Raw genomic sequence first — 16313 nt, forward strand, 5'->3', positions numbered from 1 at the left:
GGAACTGCAGTATGCTGAGGCAAATAGATTAAGCTTCTAAAGAGGATTAGAGATATGGAACCATAGAAATGTAGGACTGGAAGGGACCTCAAGAAGTTATCAAGTCCAGCCACCTGCACTGTGGCAGGACCAAGTAAACCTAGACTATCCCTCACCAGTGTTTGTCCAGTCTGTTTTTAAAAGCCTCCAGCGATGGGGATTTCCTAACCTCCCTTTGCTGCTAACCTCCCTTGGAAGCCTATTCCAGATCTTAACTACCCTTAGAGTAAGTTTTTCCTAATAGTTAACCTGAATCTCCCTTGCTGCAGATAAGCCCATTACTTCTTGTCCTACCTGCAGTGGATATGAACAATTGATCACCTCTTTATATCAGTCCTTAACGTATTTGAAGACTGTTATCACGTCCACCCTCAGTCTTCTTTTTTGAAGACTAAAATATGCCCAGTGTTTTTAAACCTTTTTAACCTATATGAATAACAATCTATAATCATAACAGCTAGGATAATATTAATGGCACCCAGTCATTATATTTCAGAATACCAGATGAACACCAGTGGGAACAGTGGGATGGTATTTTCCCCCAATGTTATCGTTTTCTACAATTAATGCATTTGCATTGTGAGGGCTTTATATGTCTCTCTACAGAGTTGGCCAGTATCAGGAACAGGATTCTTAGACTCGACTGTTCATCTCTTCTGCTATAGTAATTCCTATGTTCTTATTAAGAGTTAATGACTATATATACTGTACAGGAAACATCAGAAGTTGAATAAATGTATTCTGCAAAAGGCACATGTATACAGCAAAATGTTTGTATCAACTGCAACAGTTTTGCAGTTTCAGTACTCTTACTTGGTTAAACGTTCACTACTGGAGTTTTGTTGAATGTTTGTAGTTATAATTTCATATTACATATACAATACATATATAGTTTATATGTGTTCTGTCTTTCAATAAGAAACAATATTTTGGCAAACCAACCTGATAGCATGGATCCCTCATTAATAATCTAAGACAGATTAGTACTCTCAGGAAATGGATGGATGGGGCTCGGTTAACCCACTCCCTGTAGCAGAAACATCAAAAACATCCAGTTATAAACCTGAGACAATAACAAATGCATAACAATGAACATATGTAACACTGTTTTTCAATTTGGGGCATGAATCATTATAAGATTAAGCACGAAAACCAACAAAACAGCATATTTTAATACTACTTGTATTCAAGCACTGTAAATACAATATAGCTGACACAATATGAATCCCCTATGAACACATTAGATTTCATTAAACTGCACATTACTAACCAGCACTTGTTACACCTAATAGACACAATATTCACTCAGGCCCTAATCCAGAAAAGCACATGCTGATCTTTAAGCACAAGTAGTCCCCCTGATTTCAATGGGACTGCCCATGTGCTTAAAGTGAAGCACCTAGATACAACAGTACTACCAAGTTCCAGGAATGAGTATTACTGATCTATAGCTTTTCAAGATACAATACAAACAAATAGTTTTCCATTGTCTTTGAAAGTTATATATTCTGTATTCTTATAAAAAAATCTTTAGACACCTATACACACACACACACACACACCCCTTTTTATAGATAGATACTCAATCTCTATATATAAGGGGTGAGTATCTACCTATAAAGGGGTGTGTATCTGTATTTATCTGGACAAGTTATCCAGAAACAGAAGTCTATGTGATGTGGCAGTTCTCTTCCCTTGTTATCATTTGCTGTTGGGAATTAAGCCAATGGCTAAAAATATTTTGATAAAAATAAAGGCCGTGCCGTAATAGATGCAAATAGAACTCCAGCATCAATGTATTTGGCACAACCTCTTTGCACCCAAGCCCTGTTAAGAGTAGAGGCTCTATCCTAGAGGCTCACACTTGCCTCCCCAGAAAAGTGGTACTTTGCTTTCAAGGAAAATTGATGGCTTGCACAGAATGCTTTTGCAAAGGGGGTGGGGGTTGTGCTTATTACATGCTGTAAAATGATCTCTATTCTGTTTGGCAATGGTGTGTGGAATCGAAGGGGAGTGCTCTTCAGCATGCCTTAAGAAGTGATTCCTTAAAATCTCAGTTTTTCAGGAGGCCCAGATCCCTGACAGAATCCATAGGCTTTAACAGGGCAATCTGTCTTTCGTGTTCCCCTACAGGGTAGTAGTTATCCAATGCAACCTCTAGAGGCTTTGACCTTCTGCAATGGCAGTTGTTGTAAAGAGAGGCTATCAACATACTAGTAGCAATGTGCTTATAAAAGAGCATGTAATCCCCTTGTGACTGCACTTGTGTTACTGGTTTCACAGGGCTATTAATATATGCTAGCAATATTAACCTCATCCAGGTCTTTCATTTTCAATACAAGGTACTAACTTTATTATAGCATCGTCAAAGGGATGAAAAAACAAAAAAGTCAGAAATAATTAGGTTTGTCACAATGCATAAAGCGTTTGGAAAGAGATAACGTACAGTTTCCTTGAATTATCAGCAAATGAAATTGTCTCATTACAGTTCCTCTACAGGAGTACAATGACACATTGCACTGTACCCAAAAGAGAAGGGGGCTAAAATTTTCAAAAGTGCCTAAGTGAATTAAGAGTCTAAGTCCCATTTTCAAAAGTGACTTAGGCACATAGGAACCTAAGCCCATGTCTACACTAGGAGAGCTTTTACCACTATAGCTATACCTCTGTACTCTACCAGCAAAGTGCTCCTCGCGTGGATGCAGCTATACCAGCAAAGCTGCACTTTTACTGCCATAGTTTCTTCCACTCACTGCCCTGAGCAAAATAAGATATAGTGGCAAAAGTGTAGTTTTGCAAGTATACCTGCCTCTGCACTAGGGGTTTCTGTCAATACAGCTATGTTGGTCAGGAATGATTCCTGGAAGAGCTATGTCAGCCCAGAAGTCTGTAGTGCAGACATGGCCAAAGTCCCATTGCAAGGAGACTTAGGCTCCTAAGTGCATAAAACACTGTTGAAAATTAAAAGTAGGACCAGACTTACAAAGGTATTTACGTGTCTAAAGATGCAGATAGGCATCTAGTGGAATTTACAAAAGGGTCTAAGCAAGTTAGGTGTCAAATTCCCACTGACTTTCATGATTTTTAATGGGAGGTGGGTGACTAACTTGGTTAAGTTCTTTGAAAATCCCCCTAGACAGCTAACTGGATCTTTAGGAGCCTAAATATCTTTATAATGCGGGCCTTAAAGCCCCTAAATCACTTGGGTGTTTTTTGAAAATTTTACCTGGGATTTAAATAGAAAATTTTATTTAAATATAAAATATACATTTCTTTCAGAAAATAAATTTCAGTGCCCATATTTTCTTGAATGTCTTTCACTTATTTCTGTAAAGATCTGTGAGACTAGAACCCAGGTCTGTGGAGCCTGGGATGGCTGACATTCCCATATTGCCACTGGAGAGGATGGGGTGTGGGGGGGACACGCAGAGCTACATCCATGGAGCACATTGACAGTTAGGCACTGCAGGAAGTACTGCCCCAAGGGTCTAGAGCAGACATGGGCAAACTACAGCCTGCGGGCCACATCCAGCCTGCGGGACTGTCCTGCCCGGCCCCTGAGCTCCCGGCCAGGGACCCTAGTCCCTGGCCCCTTTCCTGCTGTTTCCCCTCGCCCGCAGCCACACTGCCACGCGGGCAGCGCTCTGGCCCGCCGCTCCGCTGGGCAGCGTGGGGAGCGCAGCTGGCTCTGGCCGGGTGTCATAGCTGCAAGCTCCTGCTGCTGGTAAGGGGGAGGGAGCGGGGGGGTTGGGAAAGGGAGAGGGGAGTCCAAGGGGAGCAGTCATGAAGGACGGGGTGGTTGGATGAAGCAGAGGTTCTGGGGGGGCAGTCAGGGATAGGAAATGGGGGGCTTGGGAGTGGGAGTCCCGGGAGGCCTGTCAGGGGGCGGGGATGTGGATAGGGGTCGAGAGGGCAGGCAGGGGACAGGGATTGGGGAGGTTGGATAAGGGGGTGGGATCCCAGGAGGGAGTTAGGGGTGGGGGGGCCCAGGAGGGGTGGTCTGGTGATGAGGAGAAGGGGGTGGTTGGATAGGGGTGGGAGTCCCCAGGAGGCTGTCAGGGGGCAGGGGTGTGGATAGGGGTCAGGGCAGTCAGGGGACAGGGAGTAGTGGGGCTAAACAGGGGGTGGGGGGCCCGGGAGCGGGCCGGTAGGGACCAAGGAGCAGGGGGCGTTGGATGGGGTGGAGGTTCTGAGGGGGGCAGTCAGGGGGCGGGAAGTGGGACGGGGCAGATAGGGGGCAGGGGCCAGGCTGTTTGGGGAGGCACAGCCTTCCCTACCCTGCCTCCATACAGTTGCGCAACCTCGATGTGGCCCTCGGGCCAAAAAGTTTGCCCACCCCTGTCTAGAGTGACAGCACCCTGCAGCCTTCTGATTGGCCAAATGCAATACTTAACCCTGGAGGGCACTCCAGGAAGTTTCCTGGACAAACCACACAGACTTCTGGCCTTTGGCGACTCCAGACTGCATCTTGCTTCTGATCTCAAATATCTAACCCCAGCCTGACTCTGTCCCTCACTCTTGTCTCCTGATTCCAGCCTGGTAATTAACTCTAATCTCCAGTCTCGGATCCCCAGCCTGACTCTCACTTTTGCTTATTGATCACGGCTCTAGCAATTACTCTGATCCCTACCATCTAGTGGACTTCCTTACCTGTGGACACCAGCCCAGCTGTGACTGTTAGGCCAGTCCTTACAATTTAATGTGAAGTTTCAATCTAATTCTATGAGAAATGGTATGAAAAGGGTTTCTTCTCTATAAGCCTTCAATGGTCAAGTAACTATGAGTAGCAAGCTAGTTTTACAGTGCTGATGCAATCGAGATGAGCAAAATGAGCGACATGGAGCCTGTTTTTTCTGTAGATGGGCATGCCATCAGCAACAGGGGAAATCAAAGAATTGACTTCCAACAAAAAAATTACAGAATTTTAAGACAACAGGTTCCAGTGTGTAAATGAACTCAGGAAGCAGAGAAGTATTGTTATCATCTGCCCATTTAGATTGGGAGACCCAGTTTTTGCCCACTTTTTTTTTTTTATATTAAAGATCTCCCAGACCCATATTGTGAAACCAACAGTTTCCATACAACAGGGACTGTTGCTGATGTGTACAAGCCACACCTTACTTACTCTTCTTGGATCCCTGCCTAATCCAAGCAAATGAGTAGTCTCCTCTATTCCAGACATACATGTATCACATATTCTTACCTGCAGATAAGTCTGTTCTTAACCAAAGCTGTAAAGATTTCTTGAAACTGTTTGTGTTGAACATGCTTGCTAAAATTTCTCTCATTCCTGTAGTTCACACTGCGCGGGGGGAGGGAGAAAAATGCAGTATTGTTAATTACATTGTAGTAAGATAAATTTAGATTACTGAAAGTTAATGAGGAGAAAGCACACTTTATTAGCAGACAGTTAACTGTTGAGATTATAATAGTGTATGACAACATAAATTGTTTAACTAACATGACTACTACTTTTATTTAAATTAGCATTTAGCAGATCTCAAAGCCTATGCAGCAGCAAGTGGGAGCAGCCATTCGGTAACTGCCTTCATACATTGTCCCTACTGGTACTGTGGCTCCAGCTCTGCCTCTCTTTTTTTACTCACTGAATCATATCACTTTCGGATGTATTAACAGTATTAAAAAATACTCATAAGGTAAAACCAAATTACTTAAAAGAAACATCAACCGCAAAATGCATCAGAAAAAGCTAAACCCCTGATTCTGAACTACTGACTTAATGCATGATCCTAAGTTGCATGGTCCCAACCTTACTCCAGTGCCCACCCTATTGTCTACCATCACTTTTTGTTATGTAATGTTCAATGTATGGTGTAAGCTTTTGGGGGCAGCAACAGTGCCTTCTGTCTGGAAAGCATGATGCACGCTTTAAGTGTTATATAAATAACAATGACAAATGAGAGTGAAGTGGCACGGAACCATTTTGGGCCAGTGACAGGGACCAGCCAGTCATGAAGAAAAGGTCTTGAAGGACAATAATTCATAATAATTAAACGCATGTGCTGTTAACCTAAATGCTTAGAAAGATGTAGCACTTTCAGAAACAGAATTAGTCTGACATAACAGGGTTTCTGAAGGTTAAAAATAGCCATATTTCATATTTCTGATATTTCCTAATGATGTTTGATTTAGAGAAGTTTTAATATGTTATAGAATGTTTTAAAAATTAATTAAAAACAAAACAGTGAGATCTCAATTATCCAACTCTCATTTAGCTAAGAGGTCAGATGTGTCTCCCAAGGTTTGAACAAAGCTTCTAAACTCTGAAAGATTGGTGCTTCTGTCCTCCAAATCTTAGGAGCTGCACACGTCTTCTATCCTTTGAAGAGGAAGCCCAACAGGCTTTGAGGAATGTGCTCAAGATCCCCTGATTATCCAACCTCCTAATTCTCCTGATGTGGTGTGCGCTCATGCTCTCTCACAGCCAGGACACTTGTACACAGTACAACCCTGATGATATAACAAAGCATTTCAACCAATTAAATGTGATATGTTCAACTTTTCAGGTAGGATGGCTGGCAGAACTTTCTTAACCAAATACATTTAAATAATGGGTGCACCTAAGAACACACAACATCAGAAGAACAAAACAGATTCTACCTTAGGCATCTTATGATTCCTTCCTGTGTTTGTAACAATGCAAATAAAAAAAATGCTTAATGAAACAGCAATCTGAACTGCCTAACTGCCCTTGGGAAACCTTTAATCTGATTATTTGTTGCATTTTGCAAACCACACATCTCTTCTTTCCTTTAGAAGTGAATATGTATAATTTAATATGTCCTTCAAATATTTACCAGTTAAAAAGCATGAGATTCTGGGGTTCCAAGTAGCCATTATACCTTTAGCACTGTTAACCTCTCCTTTGTTATTTTTAAAAAAATCATCATTAATAAGGTAAGAAGAAAAACTGTTGTAAATTTAAAGGTGTGATTTAAACCCATAGAAGCAAAGTTAGGATTAGAAATCCAAGTTCATGCTCCATCCATACTTTGCATATTTGATTAAAAGAAAGGTACGATCTTTACCTAAAGTTTTCAAGTTCAACAGCTTCAGTTGATTCTTGCCATTGACATCGGCTTCTTTGTCCATTAGTCTTGTTGGTGTATTGTTCTGACTTGGTCATACTATTTTGAGCAGTTTCAAAGTTAATGGCTGGGAGCTGAAAATGCAAGGAAGGGCATGTATAAGGCAAACAGTATATAGAAAGTAACCAAGCAGAGAAAAGATTAGCTTTTGTCTTCTCAAATACTTATTGGGATTTCAGATACTATCTAACTTAAGATCCAACAGTTGCCATTATAAAGGTAATGCATACATCCCACAATGCAAACAAAGCTATATTAATATGCTGATCCAACACAGTGCTGAATCAAACTGGTAGATGAAGAAATGTGACAAATTTTGAGATCAGGGACCCTCCAGGCCAGCCTGCTACAGGTTGTATTAAACCATTGATATTATACACTGTTTCAGAAATTTTACTGTCAATCCCACTCACACAGCTGCACAGAAGTACAATATTTCCTGTCATTTTAGAGGTCTGTCTGTATTAGGTGACTCAGCCATTTCAACTTTAAATGCTAAGTGTTTCTATCACCCTTAGTTACTGTAAGGATGTCCATACCTACTAGCTTGATTTGTGTAAACAGGTGCAGTGCATTCACACACAATACTCCCTCCAACCACTGCTATCCACTGTGATAGCATCCTGGAGGATAATTTTTCACATTTAGCTGCCTCAGAGCTTGCAAACTTCAGCCTCAGTGAAGCAAATACATAGCCCTGTATGTTACAAAGAATCCTTTGGATCAATTCTCCACACCTTTGTACAGCATCAGCAATGGATTTACAAGCAGTAAGGAGGCTCCTTGCTATGTTACATATCTAGCTACATTGGGCTTTGGATGGATTTCTCAGGACTGCCTCCAAAATGTCAGGACTTTCAGCCATGCCACAGCAGTCAATCCCATGAAAATCATGTTGAATAGAATGTAGAAGAACAAGAGAAATAGGCCATCCAGCTAGACCACCGAGTAACACTCACAATTATGTGGATTCACAAGAAGTAGGGATGGTAGAGAGAAGTCCCAACAGGGAGTCGGGGGAAAGAGGACTTTGCTACAAACACTAGAAAAAAAGACAGTTACCTTTTCTGTAACTGGTGTTCTTCAAGATGTGTTGCTCATGTCTGTTCCACAATAGGTGTGCATGCTCTCCACATGCACTGGTGTCAGAAGTTTTTCCCCTAGCAGTACCCATAGGGAGCGCCCCTACCGACCCCCGGAGTGGCGCCTTCATGGTGCGGTATAAGGGGTGCTGTGCACTCCCCCCCACACCCTCAGTTCCTTCTTGCCAGACAATTCTGATAGAGGGGAAGGAGGGCGGGATGTGGAACAGACACGAGCAACACATCTTGAAGAACACCAGTTACAGAAAAGGTAACTGTCTTTTCTTCTTAGAATGATCGCTCGTGCGTATTCCACAATAGGTGATTCCAAGCTGTATCTGTTGGAGGTGGAAGGAGTTCAATAATTCTTGGGACGGAGCACAGTCCTGCTGAACCCGACGTCCTCCCTGGTTTGGGAGACGATCACTTAGTGCGAGGTGAAAGTGTGAACTGAAGACCACGTAGCAACCCTACAAGTGTCCTGGATGGGGACATGGGCCAAAAAGCCAGCTGACAAGGCCTGCGCCCTAGTTGAGTGTGCCTTCACAATTGACGGAGGGGGGACTCCCGCAAGGTCATAACAGGTATGGATGCAATGTGATCCAATTGGAGAGCCGCTGAGTGGAGATTGGCCGACCCTTCATGCTTTTGGCTGAGGCAATGAAAGCTGCGAGGACTTTCTGAATGGTTTTGTCCACTACAAGTAGAAAGCCAGAGCCTGTCGCATATCCAGCGTGTGGAGGCAGCGCTCCTCACTGGACACATGGGGTTTGGGCCAGAGGACCAGCAGGAAAATGTCCTGACCCATGTGGTAGGCAGAGACCACCTTCAAGAGGAACGAAGGATGTGGGTGGAGCGGGACCTTATCCTTATGGAACACCGTGTACGGGGGCTCGGAGGTCAGGGCCCTGAGTTCTGAGACCCACCTAGCCAACGTGATCGCCACTAGGAAGGCCACCTTCCACAAGAGGTGCGACCAGGAGCATGTAGCCAGTGGCTCAGACGGGGGGGCCCGTTAGGCAGGCCAGCCCCGCGTTCAGGTCCCTCTGTGAGGCTGGGGGCCTGACATATGGGAAGAGATAATCCAATCCCTTAAGGAATCAGCCAGTCATAGCATGGGAGAATACTGTGTGGCCCTGCACCGGCAGGTGGAAGGCCGATATGGCCGCTAAGTGCACGTTGATGGGCGAGGGTGCCAAGCCCTGTGCTCTAAGGTGAAGGAGGTAGTCCAAAATAAGCTGGATTGGGGCAGCCATGGGGGAAATGCCCCGCTCATCTGCCCATTGGAAGAACCAAGACCACTTTGCCAAGTAGGCTTGGTGCGTGGAGGATCACCTGCTTTCCAACAGGACGCGCTGAACCTCTTTTGAGCATGTCCTCTCCTCCCGGCCTAACCATTGAGCAGCCACACTGTGAAGTGGAGTGCCGCTAGGTTGGGGTGGACGAGGCGGCCCTGGTCCTGGGAAAGTAGGTCTGGGCCGGACGGCAACAGCCACAGCAGGGCGACCGCCAGGCCCGTGAGGGTCCCATACCAATGCTGCCTGGGCCATGCCAGGACAATCAGAAGGACCCGGGCCTTGTCCGTCTATCTTTTCCAGGACTTTTCCAATCAGCGAGAATGGCGGAAAGGCACAGAGAAACTGGCCTGACCAGGACAGGAGGAAGGCATTGGAGATAGCGCCCCATCCCAGCCCTTCCCCCGGAGCAGAACTAAGGACAGTGACAGCTCTTCCGAGTTGCAAACAGGTCCACCTGGGGAGTTCACCACACCTGGAAAAGTCTGTGCACCACCTCTGGGTGGAGAGACCACTCGTGCCGAGAGGAGAAGTCCCTGCTCAAGCAATCCGCCCGCACGGTCTGGACCCCAGTAGATGGCAGATGTCGTGGGCTATACGAAAGTCCCATAGCCTGAGAGCTTCGTGGCAGAGGGCAGAGGACTGGGCTCCGCCTTACCTGTTGATGTAAAATATCGAGGTCATGTTGTCCGTAAGAACCCTGACCACCTGGCCATCCAGTTGTGAGCAGAAGGCATGCACGCCAGTCGTACCACACTGAGCTCCTTAATGTTTATGTGGAGGGTCAAATCCTGAGCTGACCACAGACCTTGGGTCTGAACCTTCCCCACATGGGCCCCCCATCCCAGGTCCAGCGTGTCGTACACCAGTTCCAGCAACGGGGCCCTGCCCCTGAACGGGATCCCTTGGAGCATGTTTCTTGGGGAAGACCACCACTGGAGGGAGGTGATCACTGGCTCGGGCACTGTGAGGACTTTGTCCATCCTGTCCCTGGCGTGGGAGAACTCAGAGGCCAACCAGAGCTGGAGGGGCCTCATCCTGAGTCTGGCGTGATGGACCACATACGTGCACGCCGACATGTGATCCAAGAGCTGGAGGCATGCTCTGGTTGCTGTCACTGGAAACCTTGTGACTGTATCGATGAGCCCCTTCAGGGTCTCAAACCTGTCCGGTGGGAGGGAGGCTCTGGCCAATGAGGCGTCCAGAACCGCCCCGATAGTCCCGGTACAACGAACAGAGTATAACGTGGACTTGGTGATGTTTACCAACAGGCCCAAAGCGGAGCACATGGACAGAAGGAGTGTCATGTGATCCCGCACCTACGATCGGGAGCTGCCCTTGACCAACCAGTTGTCCAGATCTGGACCTCACGGTGCCTGAGGTAGGCCGCTACCACTGACATACATTTCGTGAATACCCTGGGGGCAGTGGACAGGACAAACAGGAGGACCGTAAATTGCTAGTGTTCCTGCCCCACCATGAAACAGAGGAAGCGTCTGTGCCCCTCGAATATATGAATGTGGAAGTACACCTCCTGCAGATCAAGGGTGGTGTACCAGTCCCCGGGATCCAGGGAGGGGATGATGGAGGCCAGGGAGACCATGCGGGACTTGAGCTTCACCATATACTGGTTCACCGCAGGTCCAAGATGGGCCTGAGCCCCAATTTGGCCTTCAGGATAAGGAAATAGCGAGAGTAGTACCCCTTGCCTTTGAACTCCCCTGGCACTGCTTCCACTGCTCCTAGGCCCAGGAACCGCCCCACCTCCTGCTTGAGCAGAGCCTCGTGCGAGGGGTCCCCCAGGAGGGATGGGGCAGAGGGTGGTTGGGTGGGGTGGAAGTAAACTGGAGGTTGTAGCCCCGGGAGATGGTGTTGAGGACCCATCAGTCCAAATTCAGCTGCGACCACTCTGGGAGGAAAGCACACAACCAATTGGAGAAGGGAAGCTTTATTGAGGGTGGATCCCTGAGGAGGACTGGCAGGGCGCCTCTGGGCATCCCGTCAAAACTGCCTTTTCCCCGCCTGCTTGCCCTTGGAGGACCCAGGCTGGGGGGCAGGCCTCTGTGGGCGCCTCTTATAGTCCCACGACTTTTTATAAGCGGTCTTGTATTTTGAATGGGTGGCCTGGGCAGGAATCTGCTGCAACTTGAACCTTCTTGTCAACTGTTTGAAATGGGCCATCCTGATTATCACTGCAAACGTTTTTTTCTCTTGCTAATAGCCATCTTATTCGATTAGTCTCATTAGGCTGGTATGGCAACACCCATCTTTTCATATTCAATATATATATATTATATCTTCTTACTGTATTTTCCACTGCATGCATCTGGTGAAGTAGGCTTTAGCCTTACAAAAGCTTATGCTAAAATAAATTTGTTAATCCCTTTAACTAACTACAGGTACCACACACTGAACGAACAAGCAGTTATGGGGATGAGCTACAGCAAAGCTAGAGCAGAGCAGTTCCAAAGCACCTTCACTGCCGGCAAGAAGGAACTGAAGGTTGGGGGAGCACACAGCGCCCCTAATACCGCACCATGGTTGCTAGGGGCACTGCTACGGGTACTGCTAGGGGAAAAACGTCCGACACTGGTGCATGTGGCGAGCACGCACACGTATTGTGGAATACACATGAGCAATCACTCGAAGAAGACCTTATAAGCAGATAACTACCAGTGTAATCAATTTTCTTGACATAGTTGTAACCTCAAGTTGTCTTTCTCTAAAGATTATTTAATCATGGTGGAATTGTTTACCTGTGGTTTTGCATCCTTCACTTCCTTTCATGATGTTATAATTAACCTGCGTCTTTCTGAAAATGGGGACTACTTCCTCATGACATTATCAAAGGGTGTGGAAAAAGGCAAAGTTGTTAAATTGTTTAGCGATAAATGTGACAGCATAAACTCTGCTAGATATGTTGACACAGCAAAACAAATGAAGATAATTTTGCTGTTATTTTAAAAATGAATATGACATATATGCATAAAAAGCTGATTGATTTCATTCCTTTACACTGTGTAAATGGGATTTTCCCTAGAGAGAAACTCTGCTATTGCCAAAAAAAATAAAAGTTTCTAGTGAAGTGAACTGCACATGAGCTCACTAAAAACTTCTTTGACTATTTCTGACAATGCACAAAATTCACACTGACTACCACAATCACTGTTTTGCATGATCATACAACTGTTCAGCATGTTGAATAATGACTACTAAAAAATACCTGCTGTTTGCTTGACTGGACATTTAAAAGAGACCGAAGTCTTTTAAGATCAGAGTAATCCCTAGGATAAAACATAATAATGTATCTATTAATAACTCATTAGACAAAGTTATTTATAACCATGTCAACAAGTAGTCTGCTCAATATAAATAAGGTCAATTTGTGTGATCGACATTGGTGAGAGAAAAGGCAATTCTCTGGCATTGCCTTAGTAGACTATTGTTTTATTTTTGCATACATAACCATTGATTTGTTTCTCCAGAATGCCTGAAATCACCAACGGTCTAAATAAACTCTGTGACCAGAGTAACAGTTGCCAGGTGTATAGAGCATTTCATGTTAAAGCATTTAACTTTGGCAGATGGTACAAATTCCAGAAAGTCACTGTTGAGGTTCAAACAAACTAAACCATTATCAGATACTATACCTTGCAGTGATCCCTTGAGGTTTTTTGTCTGTTCCCTTTTCTGTGCTCTTCACCTTTTTGTCTTGATCAGGCATTGTAAAACATCAACACTGCAGAATTAACATCTCATTCCCTTAAAAATAAAGTGGATGACAGAATACGATTGTGCTATAATGGCAGCAAGTAGAACCAACTTGAGAAACTTTAGGACTCAAGATGTGAAAAAGAATAGATGTACTGTATGCCCAACCTGAGACACTAGGTATTAAACAGAGGACATCCCTTAAAATACAGGACATAAAAGACAAGATAAGTAAGTCCTGGGTCCTAAACACCTGTTTTTTGGCAAGAGGATAGAGAGGACAAAGAGGGATCCCAAGTAACTTGTACCACCATCCATTTTTACTAGCTTGTTCCCTCCTCCAGCATATTATTATTTCTCGCTGTGGATTTAGCTATTTACATTATGGTAGTGCCAGACGGCCCCCACTGAGATCAGGACCCTGTTGTACTAAGTGATGCTGAGGGAGGTGAATGAAGGCAGTTGGAAACCAAGTTCACCCTGCAGTGGTGGCGCCTGTCCTGCAGGATTGGGACTGGCTCTCCAACTTCAGGTATTACGACTGGGCACTAAGGGTTGCAGCACCACTGTGGGTTAGACCAGCTGCTCCTCAGCATGATGATGGAGTGGTTGGGCCAAACCTGAGTGGCACTGTGACCCCATGTGCCAGATCGCAACTCCAGGAAAAGGGAGCCGAGACCAACCCCACAGGACAGCACTCACTGCTGCAGGATGAGCTCATTCTCCAACCCCCTTTCCACTGGGCCACCCCCCTACCAGTGGGCTGGGACTAGGGTTGCGGTGCTGGGGCAGAAGGACTGTATATATAATGATGGGTCACAAAAAAAACACAAAATGCAGTTGGTCATTGGCCTTACTAAAAGTTTGGAAACCACTGTGCTATGCCATAATGATATAGTCAAGACTAGAAAAAAATATCAACTTGCCCATGAGAGTAGGAAACTTTCCAAATCTAGTGCCATCAGTTTCTACAGATTCTAAACTCTCATTTAAAAAAAAAAATAATCTAGGGGTGAAATCCTGGCCCAACTAAAGTCAATGGCAAAACTCCCATTGGGGCCAGGATTTCACCCTCAATTTTAGCCTTCATGGTTGATAGGAAAACCTTACAAATGAGAGGGAGGCTATGACAGCTACAGAGACAGCAGAGGCAGTGGCCCAAGAATGGAAAAAACAATGAAAATTACTCGATGCAGAAGCTGCGCATGTATGTTATCTTGGAGTAATCATGAATTAATTCAGTTTAAACTAAATGCAAGGAAACAAAAACAGGTCTGCAACAAGGGTCCTTGATTTCAAAAGCACAATCTTTAAAAAATTAAGGGAATTAGCTAAGGTAGTGGATTGGACTGAAGAACTCAAGTGTCTGAATGTGGAGGAGGCTTAGAACTACTTTAAGGCAAAGTTGTAGAATCTGTATAAAGCCTGGATCCCAAACAAGGGGGGAAAATTCTCAGAGAAGGGTTGCACACCAAAGTGGACAAACAAACATTTCAAATAGGTTATTAAGAGAAAGCAGAAAGCCTACAAGAAATTGAAGATTGGAAGAATCAGCAAGGAAAGCTACCTCTTGGAGATCAGAAAGTGCAGGGGAAAAGTGAGAACTGCCAAAAGCCAAACAGAGTTGGATCTTGCAAAGGAAATTAAAAAAAACAGTAAAAGATTATATAACTATATAAATAAATAAATAAATAAATAAAAACAAGGAAAGAAGAAGTGGGACTGCTAAACACTGAGAATGGGGTGAAGATTAAAGATAATCTAGGCATGGCCCAACACCTAAACAAATACTTTGCCTCAGTTTTTGATAAGGGTAATGAGGAGCTTAGAGGTAGTGGCAGGGTGGCTAATGGACATGAGGATACTGAAGTAGAAATTACCACATCTGAGATGGAAGTCAATTGCAAACAGTTTAACAGTCCAAACAGAGGAGGCGGGGGAGGGGGTTGGATAATCCCCATCCAAGAATATTAAAGGAACTGGCACATGAAATTGCAAGCCCATTAGCAAGGATTTTTAATGAATCTGTAAACTCAGGGGTCGTACCCTATGACTGGAGAATTGCTAATTAGTACCAATTTTTGAGAAATGGAAAAAAAAGTGATCCAAGAAACTACAGGCAAATTAGTTTGACCTCAATTGTATGCAAGGTCTTTGAATAAATTTTGAAAGAGAAAGTTGCTAAGGACATAGGGCTAAACAGTAATTGGGATAAAATACAACATGGCTTTTAAAAAGGTAGATCATGCCAGACAAACCTGATCTCTTTCTTTGAGAAGAACTGATTTTTTATACAAAAGAAATGCAGTAGATCTAATATACCTGGATTTCAGTAAGGCACTTAATAATTTCCCATGTGGAAGAGCATCAGTTAAATTGGAGAAGATGCAGATTAATATGAGAATTTAAAGGTGGATAAGGAACTGGTTAAAGGGGAGACTACTACAGGTCATTCTGAAATTTATGAACTGTCAGGTTGGCAGGAGGTTACTAGTGGAGTTCCTCAAGGATCGGTCATAGGACCAACCTTATTTAACATTAATGACATTGGTTTGATGGTATCTCCCATAAGGTTTTATGGAAATATGCTTAGAATGTGTTTTATGCTACATATGCCATGATCAAAGGTTATGATCTACTGAATGTATGAATCCTATTTGTATGCATGTATCATTTTTGTATTCGAAAAGTTATGAATGTTGGCTGTGTACTGGCTTGATTTCTAAATAACTTTAGTAGAGCATTTGGCCAGTTCCTGGAGAAAGGAATGTTGAAATTAAGTACCTAATCAAGAAACACTTAAAGGACAATGGATCTTGGAATGCTCCAATGGACATAAGAAGTCTACTTGAAGATGTTCAAGGTAGCATGTAAACAATGGATGCTATCTGTAAAAACTGTGAGTCATGCATGGACATGTGACTTGCCCCGGTGACTCCTAAACTACATCTTGGAGTTGGACTTTGCATAAGGGTGAGAAGGGGGTCTCCACCCACAAAAGAAAGCATATTTAAACCGCTGGGAGACCCCTCCATTTTGTCTTCAGCTAGCTAAAGAGAGAGCATCTCCACTCCCCA

The 16313-nt window shown here is 44.3% G+C and overlaps 1 protein-coding gene across 12 annotated transcripts in view; it reads right to left on the minus strand.

The window, feature by feature from the left end:
* The window catches only part of NEK10 (NIMA related kinase 10), a 160234-nt gene that overhangs the window by 134837 nt on the left and 9084 nt on the right, over positions 1-16313 (minus strand). For 9 of the 12 annotated variants that reach the window (XM_039527065.1, XM_039527066.1, XM_039527068.1 and 6 more), the window contains exons 2-6: positions 13176-13287; positions 12749-12809; positions 7089-7222; positions 5243-5341; positions 982-1066 (exon numbers count right to left, since the gene is read on the minus strand). In XM_039527065.1, coding sequence (XP_039382999.1) covers positions 982-1066; positions 5243-5341; positions 7089-7222; positions 12749-12809; positions 13176-13249 — 453 coding nt within the window. In that variant the 5' untranslated portion in view covers positions 13250-13287. The remainder of the gene's footprint in view (positions 1-981; positions 1067-5242; positions 5342-7088; positions 7223-12748; positions 12810-13175; positions 13288-16313) is intronic. The other 3 variants (XM_039527072.1, XM_039527069.1, XM_039527070.1) reach the window with 3 other exon arrangements.

This window comes from Mauremys reevesii, linkage group 2 (assembly GCF_016161935.1).
Source record: "Mauremys reevesii isolate NIE-2019 linkage group 2, ASM1616193v1, whole genome shotgun sequence".
Classification (NCBI taxonomy): domain Eukaryota; kingdom Metazoa; phylum Chordata; order Testudines; family Geoemydidae; genus Mauremys; species Mauremys reevesii.